General features: G+C 46.2%; 3 protein-coding genes across 14 annotated transcripts in view; 2 read left to right on the plus strand and 1 right to left on the minus strand.

Annotated features, from left to right (window-relative positions):
• The window catches only part of LOC119708466, a 25,414-nt gene extending 22,495 nt beyond the window's left edge, over positions 1-2,919 (minus strand). The window contains exon 1 of the mRNA XM_038154930.1: positions 2,901-2,919. Coding sequence (XP_038010858.1) covers positions 2,901-2,919 — 19 coding nt within the window. The remainder of the gene's footprint in view (positions 1-2,900) is intronic.
• Positions 1-13,688, plus strand: part of LOC119708402 (lactosylceramide 4-alpha-galactosyltransferase-like) — an 18,692-nt gene extending 5,004 nt beyond the window's left edge. For 7 of the 12 annotated variants that reach the window (XM_038154817.1, XM_038154811.1, XM_038154805.1 and 4 more), the window contains 2 exons: positions 4,679-4,802; positions 11,085-13,688. In XM_038154817.1, the coding sequence (XP_038010745.1) occupies positions 4,734-4,802; positions 11,085-12,212 (1,197 nt within the window). In that variant the 5' untranslated portion in view covers positions 4,679-4,733 and the 3' untranslated portion in view covers positions 12,213-13,688. Of the gene's footprint in view, positions 1-1,141; positions 3,205-3,661; positions 3,866-4,678; positions 4,803-10,332; positions 10,466-11,084 lie in introns of those variants that run through there. The other 5 variants (XM_038154806.1, XM_038154807.1, XM_038154809.1 and 2 more) reach the window with 3 other exon arrangements.
• Positions 10,346-17,285, plus strand: part of LOC119708403 (lactosylceramide 4-alpha-galactosyltransferase-like) — an 11,093-nt gene continuing 4,153 nt past the window's right edge. The window contains exon 1 of the mRNA XM_038154819.1: positions 10,346-10,465. The gene's annotated coding sequence lies outside the window, so the exon portion shown is untranslated. The remainder of the gene's footprint in view (positions 10,466-17,285) is intronic.

Raw genomic sequence — 17,285 nt, forward strand, 5'->3', positions numbered from 1 at the left:
GGGAGGTCACCAGTGATCCTGATACACCCTGTTTGAGCTAAGTGTAAATGGGTTATTCTTATGGAGTGTGCAGAAGTGAACAGAACTAATTGCATTAGCTCTTGGTGTTCCATATGTATTGGTATCAGGCTATCAATATTGGTATTCCATGTTCCATATGTTTGGGTACTCCTTAGTGAGCAGGAACATATAACTTAGGTGCTGGCTGTGTAAAAAGTCAAGGCATTTGAAATGTGGTAAGGAGTACGTGGTGCAGCCTTGGGAAAGGCCCTGTGATTCTCCTTTAGGCTGTGATTGTGGCAATGGGTTCACACAGACTGACCTGCAGCTGCTCCCAGGCAGTCTGTAGCATTGGGACAGGAGCAGAGAAGCACAGATCCAAACACAAGTCCTGAGCCCATCTCTCTGCTTCACAATGCCTCATTCCAAGTATTCCTAGAGAACAGCTTAGACCACAGCTCTCCACAGCATGGGGTAGCAATTCAGAGTATCAGTTCCTATTTCTGCTCGTGGCAAACATGCTGGACTGGAAAAAGCAAAGGGGTAGAAGCAGAAGGTGCAGTGCAGGGCACTTTTGTCTGTGGTCTTTGGAAGGAAAGAACCCACTTGCTTTGCCTTGACAATTTGTGCAGTCCATAGTTCTGGGAGGGTTTTTTTCTAATTTGTTCTTGATGAAAGCTTTGTAGTCTTGAATTTTCCATTGTGTTCAAAAGGAAGAAAATGCCCGTAGCTGCTCTGAAACACAGTTACGGGGAGCTGATTTATGTAAATTTTTAGCAGCCTTTTTTTTTTTTTAATTTCAGTTAAGGGTGCCTTAACACCAAATTTATTTGTTGGGGATTACACCCACTGGTTATTTCTAAATTGCCTTAGCTCTAGATACAAGATTAGTATGTTTAATTTTGGTGTACCAAATGTTACTTAAAAGTCTGCCTTGACAATTGTGCTTGGATTCTAGTTAGAGTTTTTAAGATTTTGTTTATTTTCTTGTGATTTGATGTTTCTATTGGCTTTTAAAGGAAAAGCTTAAAAAAGAAAAAATCTTGGCCTTCTGGGAAAAACAAAAGCAAGAGCGAAACCTGTTGGCAGGTAGGAATGGAATCATGGATTTGACCTTCTCCATGAAGCAGCAGCAAAAAGATTCTGGATCTTTTGTAATGTTAATTAGGGAAAATATCCTGGACTCAATACCAAGGAACACATTTAACAAAGCATTTAAAACCAGTGTTTCACCTGATCTGTGTGGAAATTCTCTAAACTTGTCTTATATCACCTGGAGTGGGTTGCAGTCCTGTCTGTCTTTGGAAACACTGGGATGGATGTTCTGTGCCTTGCTGAGCCAACAGCACATTGCTGCAGCTGTGCGTAACCAACCATTGGGGCTGGAACAGGATGGGGCTCTGGCAGCGTGAGAGCTGCTTTGTGCCTGTTGGGATTGCTGCTGGGATGTGGCACACAGTCCTGCATAGCAAGTGCCACACAAAAGGGACTGTAAAAAACCAAACAAGTTATTCCTTGCTTTGTGTGCCACAGGAAAAGCACTCAACAGGTCAGTCCCTAGCCCAGTGGGAAGTGCAGCCTGGTTTCAGTGAGGGAGGACCTGGCTCTTGTCTCTGGCTGCTGTGACACCTCTTTGTTTCCAAGTCATCTCTGTGTTATCCCAGCTAAGTCCCAAAGCACCTCTTTCTGACAGGACCAGGAAATTTATTAATGTTTGCTTTACTTTTTAGGCAGTCACAAAGCACTGCTAAGGTAAAAACAGGAGAAAATTTCATGCAAACACAGCTGCATGTTTGCATTGGTGTGGCAGTCATTCCTGGGCTTGTGGTCTTTCCTCTTGCTTTATTTCCTCCACTGAAACTGCTGGGTGAAACCTCAGGGGTGCATCACCATCAACTGTTGTGTAGCTTCTGATGAGACTTCATCAGACATGATGGGAAGAAATGGAGCTTTTTCTCTGGCTTCAGGGGTGTTTGCAGTGCCCCAGAGGACCCTGTGGTTTCCCTGCTGCTTTCACCGCTGTTGCTGAAACAGCTGTTGGAACCTGCTGCACCTATTTACTACCTGAGATACTTCTGTCTTTCTCTCCTGTTAAGCTGTGGAGAGTCTTCTAAAAAACCAAACCAGATCATCGCTATTTTCTTGCTGTTTGTGAGGGAGAAGTGCTGATGGAGAGGTAGTGCTCTTAACTACTCTCCTTCATAGCTGTGCTTCAGTCGAGCTGTTCTGTGGAAACCAAATGCTCAGGAAAGCTTCATATTTATTTTGTAGGCAAAGTTTTCTGCCTCAGATTACTGAGGTAATCTCCCTTTTGTTGGCAACTTCTCTTCAAGCTGGTTTAGTTGAGACACAAAGCTTTGCTTTCTGGGAAGTCTTCACAGGTGTGTGGCAGTGCTGGGATGTCCCTATCTTCCTGTTTAACTGGTAGAGAGCCCTTTGGTACATGCTAAAGAGCTGCTTGGGATAAGCTTTTAACAGGTTTAAGCAAATAATAAAATATGGGATGGGAAGCCATCAATAAATTGTTGGCAAGTCCTTTGCATTCAAGTTGGTAAATGATGACATGGCACTTGGGATCATCATCTTCCTTCTTTAAAGAATTTCTAAATAATTGGACAGGTAATTTTTGGAAATCAATGTTACCACAAAGGGAAGGGAAATAAATATATGAGTAGTTCAGGAAGTCAATAACCCTCACCACCTAATTTCTTTTTTAACCAGTTTTGCTTGCACTAGGTAGTGAAGAGCAGCTCACCAGCTGGTAATCCAACATTCAAATCCAAGTTTCATCCTTACTGAAGAAAAAAACCCTAGGGACTTCTCTGTATTTGAACACTGCAAAGTACTCTGTATGAGGCAGAACTGGCAGGGTTTGGGGAGCCAGGGGCTGCAGGGCTCACCTGTGTGGAAAGGGGCCATGATTCCAGCTGGTTCCAACCAGCTGCAAACTAGGCAAACCCAGCCCATTGCACAACAAAACCACAGCTGGTCAGAGCAGCACACTCTGCCTCTGCTTGAACGTTTTTAAGAAAGGGTGGAAGCTGTTAGGGACAGGATGGTGGGGTCTTGCTGTTTCTTGCAGCTGTATGGACAGAAAGTGTGTGTTACCCTTTCAGAGTCCCAAGGAAAGCAGAGGGTCTGGAGGAAAGGGCAGCTGACCGGGAGGTGGCTGCTCCCTGGGCTGCTGGCCAGGTGATGTGTCAGGTAGTGTAGAAACATTCCAAAGTGGCCAGTCTGAGAGGCTGAAGGTGTTTTGGAAAAGTCATAGAACAATAAGGCTTTTGTTCAATAGAGGGGGGAAAGAAAATGAGAGAGGAAAAAAAATTCAGCAGAGAGTTTTTGTCTTGTTTTCAACTGAAGAGTGATTAATTTGAAATGGAAAATTCTTTTATCAAGCTGACCCATAGCTTTTTTTAGGAGGCATAATATAGTTCTCCATTACATTATACACATTTCTGGTTGGTCTGACAGACTTCTTCTGTTTTTACTGTTGAATTGTATTGATTTTATTTCTTTTAAATTATGCAAACTTTTACCAAAAGACAAACAGGAATAAAAGCAGAGGAGACACTAAAATGTTCTGCATCTTTCAGACAACTTTATTTTTTTCTTCAAAGAATATATTCCTTGTGAAATATTTCTGGGTTTTTAATTTTTTTAGGAGCCAGGCACTTCTGAGAAAGCATTGCCACACTGATGACAGTGCCCTTCAATGAAACTGTGTGTTTATACAGCTTATTTCATGCCATGTCTGCTGTTCTTGGGCTCATGAAGGTTAGCTGGTACATGGGTGCTGTACCTCAAGAGCCAGGCAGATGCAGAACTGACCAGTGCAGCAGAAGAGGAGCATGGAAGGATCAGGAAGGTAATTCCGGATCCAGTGTTCTGGGAAGTGACTGAAGGATGATTATTGTCTCTGTGCTGCCTGAGAGCTCTCCTGTGCCAGGAGCTCTTGTGTTGGGGGCATCCAGGACACACAGTAAGGGGTAATGCTCCATAGGGCTCTTCTCCCCCTTTTTATTCTCCTCTTTGTTTTATCTCCCTCCTCCCAAAATGTGTAGTCTTGGAAGGCCATAGTGCAAAGTAGATTCTTGTGGGAAAGTGCCATTACCTGTCTTAATGTGATACATGCTGGGGACTGAGCTCTGCCTAGAGCTGGTGTGTCCTCAGCAGGAGAGAAGAGGGGAAGCAAAGCTCTCCCCATGCTCTGTTTAGATATGCCATTTACAAACATCACCCCTTTATTCTTTCATAGACACTTCAGGGTTATCTCTCTCAAGTGGTTGTGATCATTCCCTTGTTCACTTGGCTCGTGGTCTCTGGTTTTTGCTTTATAACCATTCCTGGAAATTAGATGAACAGGCAGAGTCCAGAAGAGAAAACTGCAGAAGGAAGTCACTCAGCTGCACCCTGCCATTATAGCCCAAGCTGATATCTTGACATTTAAATTTGTGTATAATGGTGAAGCCAAACAGCATCTTGTAATATGCTGGCAGAGGTATGAGAAGTATAAAACACTCTTCAAAATGGCACCTATCACCAGAGGGAAAATGAAGTAGGCACATGAAGTCTAGCAAGTTAAATATGGCAACACCATGAGACTATAGAAAACACTGTTTGAAAAAATTTTCAAAAGATAGTAAAGCTACCAATATTATTAATCCTTTTTTTTTTCCAGTTCCAGTTGCAGAAGGAACATGAAGCCTGCTAGAGGGACAGAAGGTCAGTAGGGAATGAGATTGGAAGAGAGTTCAGAGATCACTTTGAAACAACCCAGAATTAATTTTTGTATCTGGCTACAGGTAAGAGGAACTTGGGGATACTGGGCCCTGCTGTTTGTGAACAGAGAAGGGCTGGTGGGAGATGTGGTGGTTGGAGTCTGTCTTGGGCATAGTGGTCTTGAAATGAGAGTTTTCAATTCTTGAAGAAGTATGGAATGGAGTCACAAAACTTCTACCTTGGATTTCCAGACTTTGGCCTGCTCAGGGTTGAGGCAGTCCCTTGGGAGGCAGTCCTGAAGGACACTGAACATTCTCCAAGAACAACATCTGAAAGGCACAGGAAGGGGCCAGCCCAATGTGCCATAAGACAAGCCAGCAGGGAAGAAAACTGGCCTGGATGAACAGGGAGCTTCTGATTGAACTCAAGGGGAAAAAAATATATTTACCACCTTGGAAGAAGAGACAAGTGGTTCAGGAAAATTACAAGGGTAATTAGGTTATGCGGGGAGAAAGTCAGAAAGGCCAAAGGCCCAGCTAGAATTTAATTTGGCATGTGCCACAAGAGATAGCACATTTTTTTTCCAAATCCATTAATAACAGAGAGCCAAGCAGATTCTCCATCATTTATTACGTGTGAGGAGATTACATGTGACTCTCCATCCTTTATTATGGATAATAATAATAAATGATAATAAATTATCATTTATTATTATTCAAAGATGAGGAAAAGGCTGAGGTATTTGATGCTTTCTTTGCTTCAGTCTTTAACTGAAAGACCAGTTATTATCAGGATGTCAGGCCCCCTGAACAGGGATATAGGGACAGGATAACACCCCTGTAATCCAGGAGGATACAGTGGCCTGCTGTTCCAGTTAAAATTGCACAATCTGTGGGGCCAGGTGGGATCCACTCAAGGAGACTGAGGGAGCTGGTGGACAAGGTCACGGAGCTGCTCTTCATCATTTACTGGCAGCCCTGGTCAACTGGGGAAGTCCCAGAAGACTGAAGGTTAGCCAATGTGACACCCATCTACAAGAAGGCTGAAAGGAGGATCTGGAGAGCCACAAGCCCATGAGCCTGACCTCGATACCAAAGAAAGCTGTGGAACAGATCACACTGAGCATGACCAACCAGGGGGCCAGGCCCAGCCAGCACATGTTCATCAGAGGCAGGTCCTGCTTAACAAACCTGATCCTACAAATTTCTGTCTAAATGTAACAGTAGTACTGACCATTTCCCTTTATCTTGGGCTACTGCTTATTGTATTCAGGGAGGCTGATTGAAATGTAATGATGTTGCCATGTCTGGCTATCTGATTTTCTGTTTGTGGCCTTTGCTTAGGTACATCATTGGTACTCTCTGTTGCAAATAACAGACCCTGTAGATACTTTTTCTGGACAGCTTCAGTGAGGTGCCATCATATCTGTGGCTACTTTGTGTACCGTGACCTGGGAATCAGCAGCAATCAAAACTGCCATATTATTTCTTCCCACAATCTGTTTTGGGTTTTTTTGTAGAAAGTTGCTAATCTCATTCTCTGACTCTTTGCTCTGGCTTGTTTTTAATGCAAGCCACAGAGTGTCTATCCAGCATTTCGTTACAGCTATACAAGAGGGTGTGTACACTTCTTTCTTTTATTTCAGGAGAAAACATAGTTCTAAGCCCACTCTAAGTGAATTGATATTGCAGGGTTCATTCTGGAAAGGTGAAGTCATGATAAATACAGAAGATGTAGTCAAGAGACAAGTGCCTAAATGTCCTCTGCCTTCAGCTGCAGTATTTTATTGGTCTAATATACTACATTTACAAGATTTGCTCTCCTCTTACCTCAAACATTCACATGTGCTTGATCTGCCATCATCTCTGGGTTCAGGAGGAGGAGCTCTAAAGCTGTTGGTAAAATGCTAAAAACTAATTCCCCTAAATACTAGGGGAATTTGCTGGTGGATGCATCCCTGTTGGGCATCACTCTCTGTTTCTATGCCTAGCAGCCTGATTAGTTACCTGCTGAATGCTGTTATTGTCAAATCTCACCTCTTCTACTCTCATTAGTAATGTAAATCTGAAGAAAATTGAGATCTTCAGCTGTTTTCTGGGGGGTCCCCAAAATACTTCTATCAGGCTGCTTGTGATGGATGATATTTATTGTTCCAGACTCTTAGCAGCTACCTAGGTATGCAAGGGTTTGCTGGACCTTTTCCTCTCCTCTCTGTTTTTTGCTACTGAATTTGTAATAAATTTACAAACACCCCCTCACATGTTTTGCAGTTCCTCTGTCCACACATTTGCTTGAAAGGACTAATCACAAGTGTATTTTTTTTGTTCCTCTGAAGACAACAGGGGCTAGCACAAACACTTTTCTGAGGCTAACCAAAGCAGTATTGCTGTGTTTGTGCTGGATGTACATTTAAACATAGCTTTTGTAGTTTAATGCCATAAAGTAGTTGAAATCTTGATAAAAATACACAAGAACAAGCAGTAATTAAACAAAGAAAGAAGTGAAGCTATACCACAGTGTACTTTCATTTAGCCCATGAAGACTGGATGTTCATGACAAATTCTAGCTGATCTCTACCAGATCCTCCAACCAGCCCCAGGCTAGACTCCTCCAGTGCTGGGTCCCTTGCTGCAAGAGCTACCACTCTCTGCTTTGCTACCCCAGCAGTACTTTCCCTAAGTCCAGATGTATATTTTTAGTGCCCAGAATTGCAGGAATGACAGTTGATCTGGCCACGAGAGGGCCCAGCTATTGCTTGAAAATGTTGGGATCAACCAAAGCATCTTGCCCATGATGCAAAGCCATCTCTAACCAGTTTCTCTGCATGTTCTGAGGTACAACAAAGAATTACACTGCAAATCCATTTTAGTTAATAATATATTATGTATCTATAGATACACATATATTTGCTACTAGTTAGATAATCTCTTTGCACCCTCTATCCTGTAATTTGCTGTTAATTTGCAGGCCTATCCAGCTTCATAGGTTAAATTTCTTAATTACCTAGGTATAAGCTGTATCAATTAAATCCTAGAAGGGAAACAATAGCAAAGTCCTTATTGAGATCCTCCATTTATGTTCTGTTTTTGAAACAACACTTGCACTTCTGTGATATGGACAACTGTAGTTTTCCTGTGGTCATCTGATAACCTCTGACTAAAACACTTGGTTTTACTTGGTATAGTAAGATTTAGGCCTGGAGGTTTTGAGAACTTCTGCAGAACTCATACTCTGAGAATTATACAGTTCTAATGTAATTATGCAAAAACAATCCTAATTGCTTTCAGTGCAAAGTGAGAATGTAACATTATGTTCTCTGACATCACAAATGCATGCCCTTAAAGAATTTTCACGGTTCATTTCTTCCATTTGTTATGGAAGAATTTGTCTATTTCAACTGTCATGTAGATGATACGATGTTTTATAGGAATATCACTCAGTAATGAAGTTTTTTTCTTATTAAAAATGATTTACCAAGTTTCAGGGACTTCTGAATATCTGCTGTTACAATTTGAAAAGTTAAGGATTACAGGAATGCAGGATGCTTTTTTGGCTTCATGTAAGTTGGCTTCATGCACAATGCATGGTGTACCATCAGTCAATCATTCAATTATCATCTAGTTTGGGTTGTTTCCCTTTTTTGCTGTCTGTGATTTTGCTACCAAGGAAATACCACTGAAGCACTGTTAGTCCTGTAGAGCAGGAAATCGCTTTCCTCAGGGAAGGGTGTACTAAAAGTAGGCATGAGCATGTGCAGATCCATTACCAGCAGACTGGTGGCAGTCTTTGTACGGTGAAGTTACAAGATAATCTGTGGTGGCAGCCCGGTGTCTGTTTCCTTTGTTTTATCTCTTTTGTGCTCGGAACAAGGGATCCTTGATGATTTTTTATATCAGGGTTTACATTGTGCAGTGAGGTGTCTCTTTGCATTTTGCAATTTTTGTTTGGACATATCTTTGTTTGCATATTTCAAACCCTGTATTGGTTTACTTGGCTTTTAAATTTAATAAGCAAGGCCATGAAAATTATAGGCAGCATTTTGATGGAAAGCACCTGGGCAGAAAAGGGCCTGGTGATCCCCTGGACCACCAAGCTGACCAGGAGCCAGGAGATGTCCTCACAGCCTGTGGAGCATAGCCTGCAAGGTCATGAGGGGTCATCCTTGCCCGCCACTCAGCACTGGTGAGACACACCTGGAGGGCTGGTTCTGGAATCCCAGGATGAGGGAGGTGTGTCCGTACTGGAGCAAATCTGGCAAAGGGCCACAAAGGTGAGAAGGGGCCTGGAGCACATGGTGCATGAGGAGAGGCTGGGAGAGCTCTGCTGACTTTTCTTGGACTAGAGCAGGCTGGGCTGTGTGTTCAGGGTGTGAAACACCTGGCTGAAGGTGGGTGGGTGGGTGAAGGACACAAGTGAGACTCTCCTCTGTTCAATGCAGAGATGGCAGGAGACACAATGGGCACACCTTGAAGTGTGGCAAGTTAGAATGAAAGGAAGGATGGTGAAACACTGGACCAGGTAGCCCAGAGTGGTTGTGGAGTCCCTGTGCTGGGACGAGAGTTGTCATGAGTCCATCCATGGTGCTGCTGTGCATGGAAGGATTTGGGGAGAGGAGAGAGGTCTGGGGCACTGCAGAGCAATATTTGTTTCAGGCAGCTGAGGAGGAACTGCAGTAAACCCTGAATTTAATGGCTGTACTGATAAAGGAGGGATTTTATGAATGGGCCAGCAAGTCTCATGCAAGGGAAGGTGAGCCTCCCTTGATCACAAAAGCAAGGGGTATCTGTCCTAGAATGAGGGACACCTGTGTGGTTGTGATATTTTGTGAAAATCCCTTTGCTAGGATTTTCTTCTCCTGAGAAGCTGAAGGGCCTCAGCTTCAAGTGTAAACAATTTGTTATCTGCTACTGTGGAATGCAGCAGGTGCTTTCTTGATTGGTCAATGTGGGATGTTTCTACTTGGTGACCAATCAAGAAAGCAGCAGCTCTCAGACTCTGTGGGAGTCACAGAACTTTGTTATTCATTCATTTCTATTCCTGTCTCGCCTTCTGATGAATCTTTCTCTCTGTTCTTTGTAGTATAGTTATAGTGTGGTCTTTTTTAATGTAATATATATCATAATATAATAAACTAGCCTTCTGAAATGGAGTCAAGATCTCTCCTTCCCTTCACCAAGTCCTAACTGCCCTGAAGACCCACCGCAATACACCTGAATGTGGCAAAGTCCTTCAGTGCGGTCCCTGGCATATGAGGGAGTATTCCCTAATGAACGAGTAAAGTATTTGGTTAAAAGAGTGTGTTTCCAAGGGGGCATTCTGTGCTTAGGGCTTGGGGCGGGAGCAGGCAGCTCTGGGGAAGGCTCAACTCAGTTAAAGCAGCAGCCCCAGCAGCGGTGTGAGCACTGAGAAATTTTAGCAAAGGAGGAGAAAACAAATTGAGCCATTTTCCCACCAGTCTAAAGCTCAAAGTGTGGCAACAGTGGGGTTTCAATTTCCATCTTTTTTTTTAATTACTTTTTAACTAACTGGTTAGTTCATGGTTCATCTTTGTGACCTTTGTATCAGCTACTCATTAGAGACGAATGATGTCACATCCTCCCCTTTTTTTCCTCCTTGTGTTCACTGTTCCTTTTCATAAAAAGCAAGTGACAGACCATAGAGTTCTAGTCATCCTTACAGACTTTAATTTCTTAAACATCCTTTCAGCTGAGCAGGGAATTCTGTGGTATCTTGAAAGCAGTGACAGGTGAGTTTTGTGCCTTCTCTACAACACCAGCTCTGTCCCACCAAGTCTGTGCCTCTTTGCTTTCTAGAGCTTAAAAAATTATTTACAGGGTTAACCCAGCTGTGGTGTGGAGGGTGGGGAAAGTAAAGGCAGAGTGGGCTGGGTTTTGCTGCCTGTAGCGCTTGCAGCACAGGCTGGCATTTCTATGCGGGTGGAGAAAACTTTCTGGGATTCCAGAGCTGATCATTTGTGTATTGGCAGCCTCTCCTCTGTCCTCTAAGTCCCAGTGCCTTGCATTAGGATACCACCCAGTGCCTCTAAGAAGCCATTTTCTGGGCACATGAGAAGTTCCATATATGACCCAGGCACAGTGATCAAGGGAGAAATGACAAACACAATTGTGCCAGCTGAGTTCTCTGTCCTATTTGCAGCTTGTTTGGCTTCCTCCTCTCAGAATTTTTTTGCATGTGTGTCTCACGTTCAGAATGACTGGAAGTTTGAAAGGGTGACTGATGAGTTCTGTAATGGTGTTCCCAGAGTTTGTTGTGCACAGCTATGAAGATGGGACACACACACTTGTGAAGGAAGGCTCATACTCTGCTGCCTCATCTGTCAGGCTTTTTTCTTTCGTTCCCTTCAGGCTGTCAAGGGAGAGCAGGCTCCGGCTGGAGAAAGAATGCTCAGGATGCCCAGCTGCCTCTTAAAGCTGACCAGGGTGGTGCAGAGCCACAAGCCCTGGGCCCTGTTTATCCTCATCTTTGTGTTTGTATCCTTTGCCTACATCAAGTTGTACTGGGGCATCGGGGAGGACCCAAAGAGCAGAGGCCCCACCTACGGCTTGTCTGCTGAGATCAGCTGTGCTCACTATGTGCCTTCTCCCCTCGACATTGCTGGTGGGCCCTCTCCTTCCACAGGAAAGGTGTTTTTTGTGGAGACCTCAGAGCAAACTTCACCAAGTTACCTGTTCTCGTGCTCTGTGGAGTCAGCGGCCAGGACACACCCCACATCAAGAGTCTTGGTGCTCATGAAAGGCTTGGCCAAAGGGAACGCCTCCTTGCCCAAGCACTGGGCTTTCTCCTTGCTGAGCTGCTTCTCCAACGTGGAAATCCGGCCCCTGGACTTGACAGAGCTCTTTTCTGGAACGCCTCTGAAAAGGTGGTACTTATGGCCTCTGCGGCACTGGGAGCCACATTTTTTACCTGTCCTCTCTGATGCCTGCAGAATTGTCCTCATGTGGAAATTTGGTGGCATCTACCTGGATACAGACTTCATTGTGCTTAAGAACTTACAGAACCTCACCAATGCCCTTGGCATTCAGGATGACGTTGAACTGAATGGGGCCTTTCTATCCTTTAAGGCCAAGCACAAGTTCATGGAGCTTTGCATGCAGGACTTTGTGCAGAATTACAATGGCTGGGTCTGGGGGCGCCAGGGCCCAGACCTCCTAACTCGTGTCTTCAAGAAGTGGTGCTCCCTCAGGACTATCAAGAGCATGAGCTGCAAAGGTGTGAGTGCTCTTGCCCCAGAAGTTGTTTATCCTATTCCCTGGCAGAACTGGAAGAAGTTGTTTGAGGCAGTCAGTGCCTTGGAGCTTCACAAACTCCTTAGGAACACCTATGCAGTGCACATATGGAACAAACTGAGCCACAGGACCAAGTTAGAGATCCCCTCCCAGGCTCTGCTGGCCCAGCTCTATTCCCAGTTCTGCCCTGCCACCTACGCAAAGATGAAACAGGACTCTGAAGAGTTGTCAAGGCTTGCAGTGTGACCTGGGGGCCCTTGGCTGCAGGGATGTTCCCCAGGCTGAAGGAAACCGAGTGCCTTTGACCTTCCCTAGAGTTGGTTTCTAGACCCCAGAGCAGGTGTTCTGTGTGACAGCTCTGTGGTTTTGTACCTGATATTCCTGATATCTGCCTCAGATCCTTTGTGTTTCAAATTTACAGCAGAACCTGACTTCAGCCTCTCTTGCTGTCCTTCACGAGACCTGTTGCGGCAAGGAAGGTTGAACTCATTCATCAGCCTCCCTCAGCTGGTCCTCTCTTGGTGTTCTCCAGTGGATCCTCCTGTGAATCCCAGCCTGAGCAGCCCCTTGGGATGATTCAACAGCTATAGGGACCCTTGGCCTGCTCTCTGTGGCATTTCTGAGTTTGTGAATCACTGCCAGACAGTGCCAAATGTCACAAATTGCTGGGGGTCAGAACAGAATTCCCTGGCTGGCAAAGATCCTTAACACGTGGGGAAATACATGAATTATCTATGAAATTTGCTGTAAGAAGCATAAAACTGTATTAGATCCCTGTGTGGCTCACTGTGAAGTTGTTCGAAACTTCTGGAGTGAGAAAAGTTCAAATGATGCTTCCTATTTTTTCTAAATCCACAGCAGTGGTCTGGGACTCCTCAGGAAAACAAGCAGACAAAAGCAGTTCTTTGAGGAGCTGAAATTATGAGTATCCTTACTCTGCTCAAGTAGTTCTTGTGGATACCAACACCTAAGCAACCATTGTCACACTCCAAAGGGGCTCAGCATTGCCTGTTTCTGCAGTGCTGTGAAGAGGATTACAACCCTTTCAATGGAATACTGATCCCAATGTGGAAGTCCAGAGGACAACATGTCCACAATCAAAAGAAGGACCAGGTGCAGGACTCCGAGCAGTATCCCCAGGGACAAATATAAAAACTCAGAAGCACATGAAGGTTGGAAAAGACCTCCAAGATCAGGGAGTCCAACCTTCAATTCAGTATCACCATACCCACAAGCCTTTATCCCAAAGTGCCATGTGTACTCATTTTTTGGAGCACTTCCAGGGATGCTGACTCCACCACTTCCCTGGGGAGCCTGTGGCACACAGTGCTTAAGCACTCTGAATTTTTCCTTGTATCCAAGCTGAACCTACTGTGGTGCACAGAGTCCTGCATCCAGCTCTGGGATCCCAGCGCAGGAAGGACAGGAAGGAGCTGCAGGAGCCAGGCCAGAGCAAGGACACCAAGGGAATCAGAGGGATGGAGCAGCTCTGCTGGGAGGAAAGGCTGAGGAAAGTGGGAGTGTTCTACCTGGAGAAGAGAAGGCTTTGGGGTGATGTAATCATGGCCCTCCACTGCCTGAAGGGAGCTTAAAGGAAGTATGCAGAGAGACTCTGCAATGGCCTGGAGTGACAGGACAAGGGGGAATGGCTTCACACTGACAGAGGGCAGGTTTAGATTGGATATGAAGAAGAAATTCTTCCCTGTGAGGGTGCTGAGGCCCTGGCACAGGCTGCCCATAGCAGCTGTGGCTGCCCCTGGATCCCTGGAAGTGTCCAAGACCAGGTTGGATGGGGCTCCGTGGAAGATGGAAGGTGTCCCTGCCCATGGCAGGAGGGGTGGAACAAGATGATCTTTAGCATCCCTTCCAACCCAGACCATTCTTTTGATTTCCCCTCATCCTGTCCCTTGTTCCCTTGGAGCAGAGCCTGACCCCCACTTGGCTGCACCCTCCTGCCAGGGAGGTGTGGAGAGCAATAGGGCTCCTCTGAGCCTCCTTTTCCTCCAAGTTAAACACCCCCAGCTCCCTCAGCCACTCCTCATCAGACTTGTGCTCCAGCCCCTTGCCCAGCTCCGTTCCCTCCTCTGGACACACTCCAGCCCCTCAATGTCCATCTTGCAGTGCCAGGCCCTGAACTGGACACAGCACTTGAGGTGAGGCCTCCCCACTGCCCACAACAGGGGGACAGTCACTGCCCTGGTCCTGCTGGCCACACCATTGCTGACCCAGGCCAGGAGCCATTTGCCTTCTTGCCCACCTGGGCATGTACCATGGACCAGCAGGCCAGACCCAGGCCCTTTCCTGCTGGGCTCTTCCCAGCCACTTTTTCCCAGCCTGGAGCTGCTGGGGCTTGTGACCCAGGGGCAGTACCCAGCACTTTAGATCTTGTTCAACCTGAAGAATATGAAACGGGACTAGCTTTGACAGTGGGCCCTGGGGCACAGCACCAGTGACTTGCTGCCAGCTGGATTCATTCCACCACCACTCTCTGGGCCCAGCAATCCAGGCAGTTTATCTCCAGCAAACAGGGAACTTGTTAAATCCATGGGCTGCAAGGACAATGCTCTCCAGGAGAGCACTGTGGGAGCAGTGATCACAGGCTTTACTGAAGGCCCAGGTACACAACATCCACAGCCTTTCCCCACCCACTGGGTGTTCATAGAAGGAGGCTGGGTCAGTCAAGCAGGACCTGCTTGAACTCGTGCTGGCTGGGCCTGATGTCCCAGTGGTGCAGCACACATGGTGTCACTGCACTCCAGGTAATCTGTTCCATATCCTTCCCTGGCACCGAGGTCAGGCTGACAGGCCTCTGGTTCCCCCTGTTGTCCTTCCAAGCCTTCTCATAGAGGAGTGTCATACTGGCCAACCTCCAGTCACCCAGGAGCTCTCCAGTTCACCGGGACTGCAGATAAATGATGGAGAGTGGAGCTTTGTGAGCTGCTTCACCAGTTCCCAGCAGAAGGATGGCATCTGCCTAGACTTGTGCATGTCTGGGCAGCACAGCAGCTCACTAACAACTTCTTCCTGCAGTGTGGGGACTTTTCAGCTCTCTGTTTCTGTCTTGCTGCTCAGGGGGCTGGATATGCAGAGGGTAACTGGGCTTTCGGTTAAAGGCTGAGGTCAAGAAGGCATTGAGTACCTCAGCCTTTTCCTCATCCCTGGAGGTCGTGTTCCCACCGCAGCATGCAATAAAGGATGGAGAATCTCCTTGGCCTCTTGTTGTTATTAATGCATTTGGAAAAGCATTTTTTCTTAACTTTTATGCTGGTGGCCAGATTGACTTCTAGCTGGACTTCTCCCTTTCTAGTTTTCTCTCTGATTAACTTCATGACATCCTTGTAGTCTTCCTGAGTTGCCTGACCCTTCTTCCAGAGCTGCTAAGCTCTCTGTTCTTCCCTGAGTCCCGGTGGAAGCTTGCTGTTCATCCAGGCCAGTCTTCCCTGAACCAGCTTATGGCACATTGCAATGGGCTTCTCCTCCACCTCTATGACTTCCTTCCTGAGGAACCTCCACCTTCCTGGGCTCCTTGGCCCCTCAGGACTGCCTCCAAAGGGATTGTCTCAACCCGTGGTCTAAACAGACCAAAGCCTGTCCTCCACGGGTCCATGGTAGTCATTTTGCTGACCCCCTTCCTCCTTCTTCTCTCCCTTCACTGAGAACTGAAATTGAATCGTATCATGGTGACTGTACTCAAGATGGCCTCTGGCAACCTCATCTCCCACCAGTGCTCCTCTGTTTGCAAACAGCAGATCCCCTGGGACACCTCCGCCGGTAGGCTCACCTGCCAGCTGTGTCAGCAAGTTCTTTTCCACATGCTCCAGGAACTTCCTGGAGTGTCTCCTGTCTGCTGGGTGGGATTCCAGCAGACATCTAGTAAGTTGAAGATGTCACTGAGGTTGTAGGCAGTGGATGATGTAGGGTTATCCATCTACCCCTAATGCAAATCCTTGCCCGCCACTCAGCACTGGTGAGACACACCTGGAGGGCTGGTTCTGGAATCCCAGGATGAGGGAGGTGTGTCCGTACTGGAGCAAATCTGGCAAAGGGCCACAAAGGTGAGAAGGGGCCTGGAGCACATGGTGCATGAGGAGAGGCTGGGAGAGCTCTGCTGACTTTTCTTGGACTAGAGCAGGCTGGGCTGTGTGTTCAGGGTGTGAAACACCTGGCTGAAGGTGGATGGGTGGGTGAAGGACACAAGTGAGACTCTCCTCTGTTCAATGCAGAGATGGCAGGAGACACAATGGGCACACCTTGAAGTGTGGCAAGTTAGAATGAAAGGAAGGATGGTGAAACGCTGGACCAGGTAGCCCAGAGTGGTTGTGGAGTCCCTGTGCTGGGACGAGAGTTGTCATGAGTCCATCCATGGTGCTGCTGTGCATGGAAGGATTTGGGGAGAGGAGAGGAGAGAGGTCTGGGGCACTGCAGAGCAATATTTGTTTCAGGCAGCTGAGGAGGAACTGCAGTAAACCCTGAATTTAATGGCTGTACTGATAAAGGAGGGATTTTATGAATGGGCCAGCAAGTCTCATGCAAGGGAAGGTGAGCCTCCCTTGATCACAAAAGCAAGGGGTATCTGTCCTAGAATGAGGGACACCTGTGTGGTTGTGATATTTTGTGAAAATCCCTTTGCTAGGATTTTCTTCTCCTGAGAAGCTGAAGGGCCTCAGCTTCAAGTGTAAACAATTTGTTATCTGCTACTGTGGAATGCAGCAGGTGCTTTCTTGATTGGTCAATGTGGGATGTTTCTACTTGGTGACCAATCAAGAAAGCAGCAGCTCTCAGACTCTCTGGGAGTCACAGAACTTTGTTACTCATTCATTTCTATTCCTGTCTCGCCTTCTGATGAATCTTTCTCTCTGTTCTTTGTAGTATAGTTATAGTGTGGTCTTTTTTAATGTAATATATATCATAATATAATAAACCAGCCTTCTGAAATGGAGTCAAGATCTCTCCTTCCCTTCACCAAGTCCTAACTGCCCTGAAGACCCACCGCAATACACCTGAATGTGGCAAAGTCCTTCAGTGCGGTCCCTGGCATATGAGGGAGTATTCCCTAATGAACGAGTAAAGTATTTGGTTAAAAGAGTGTGTTTCCAAGGGGGCATTCTGTGCTTAGGGCTTGGGGCGGGAGCAGGCAGCTCTGGGGAAGGCTCAACTCAGTTAAAGCAGCAGCCCCAGCAGCGGTGTGAGCACTGAGAAATTTTAGCAAAGGAGGAGAAAACAAAACCAAAATTCTCCTGCAACAGACCAAAGTTTAAAGCTTAGTGACAATGAGGTCTGAATTTCCTCCTTTTTTTTTCATGATTACTTTATAATTAG

The sequence above is a fragment of the Motacilla alba genome, chromosome 1A (genome assembly GCF_015832195.1).
Source record: "Motacilla alba alba isolate MOTALB_02 chromosome 1A, Motacilla_alba_V1.0_pri, whole genome shotgun sequence".
NCBI lineage: Eukaryota > Metazoa > Chordata > Aves > Passeriformes > Motacillidae > Motacilla > Motacilla alba.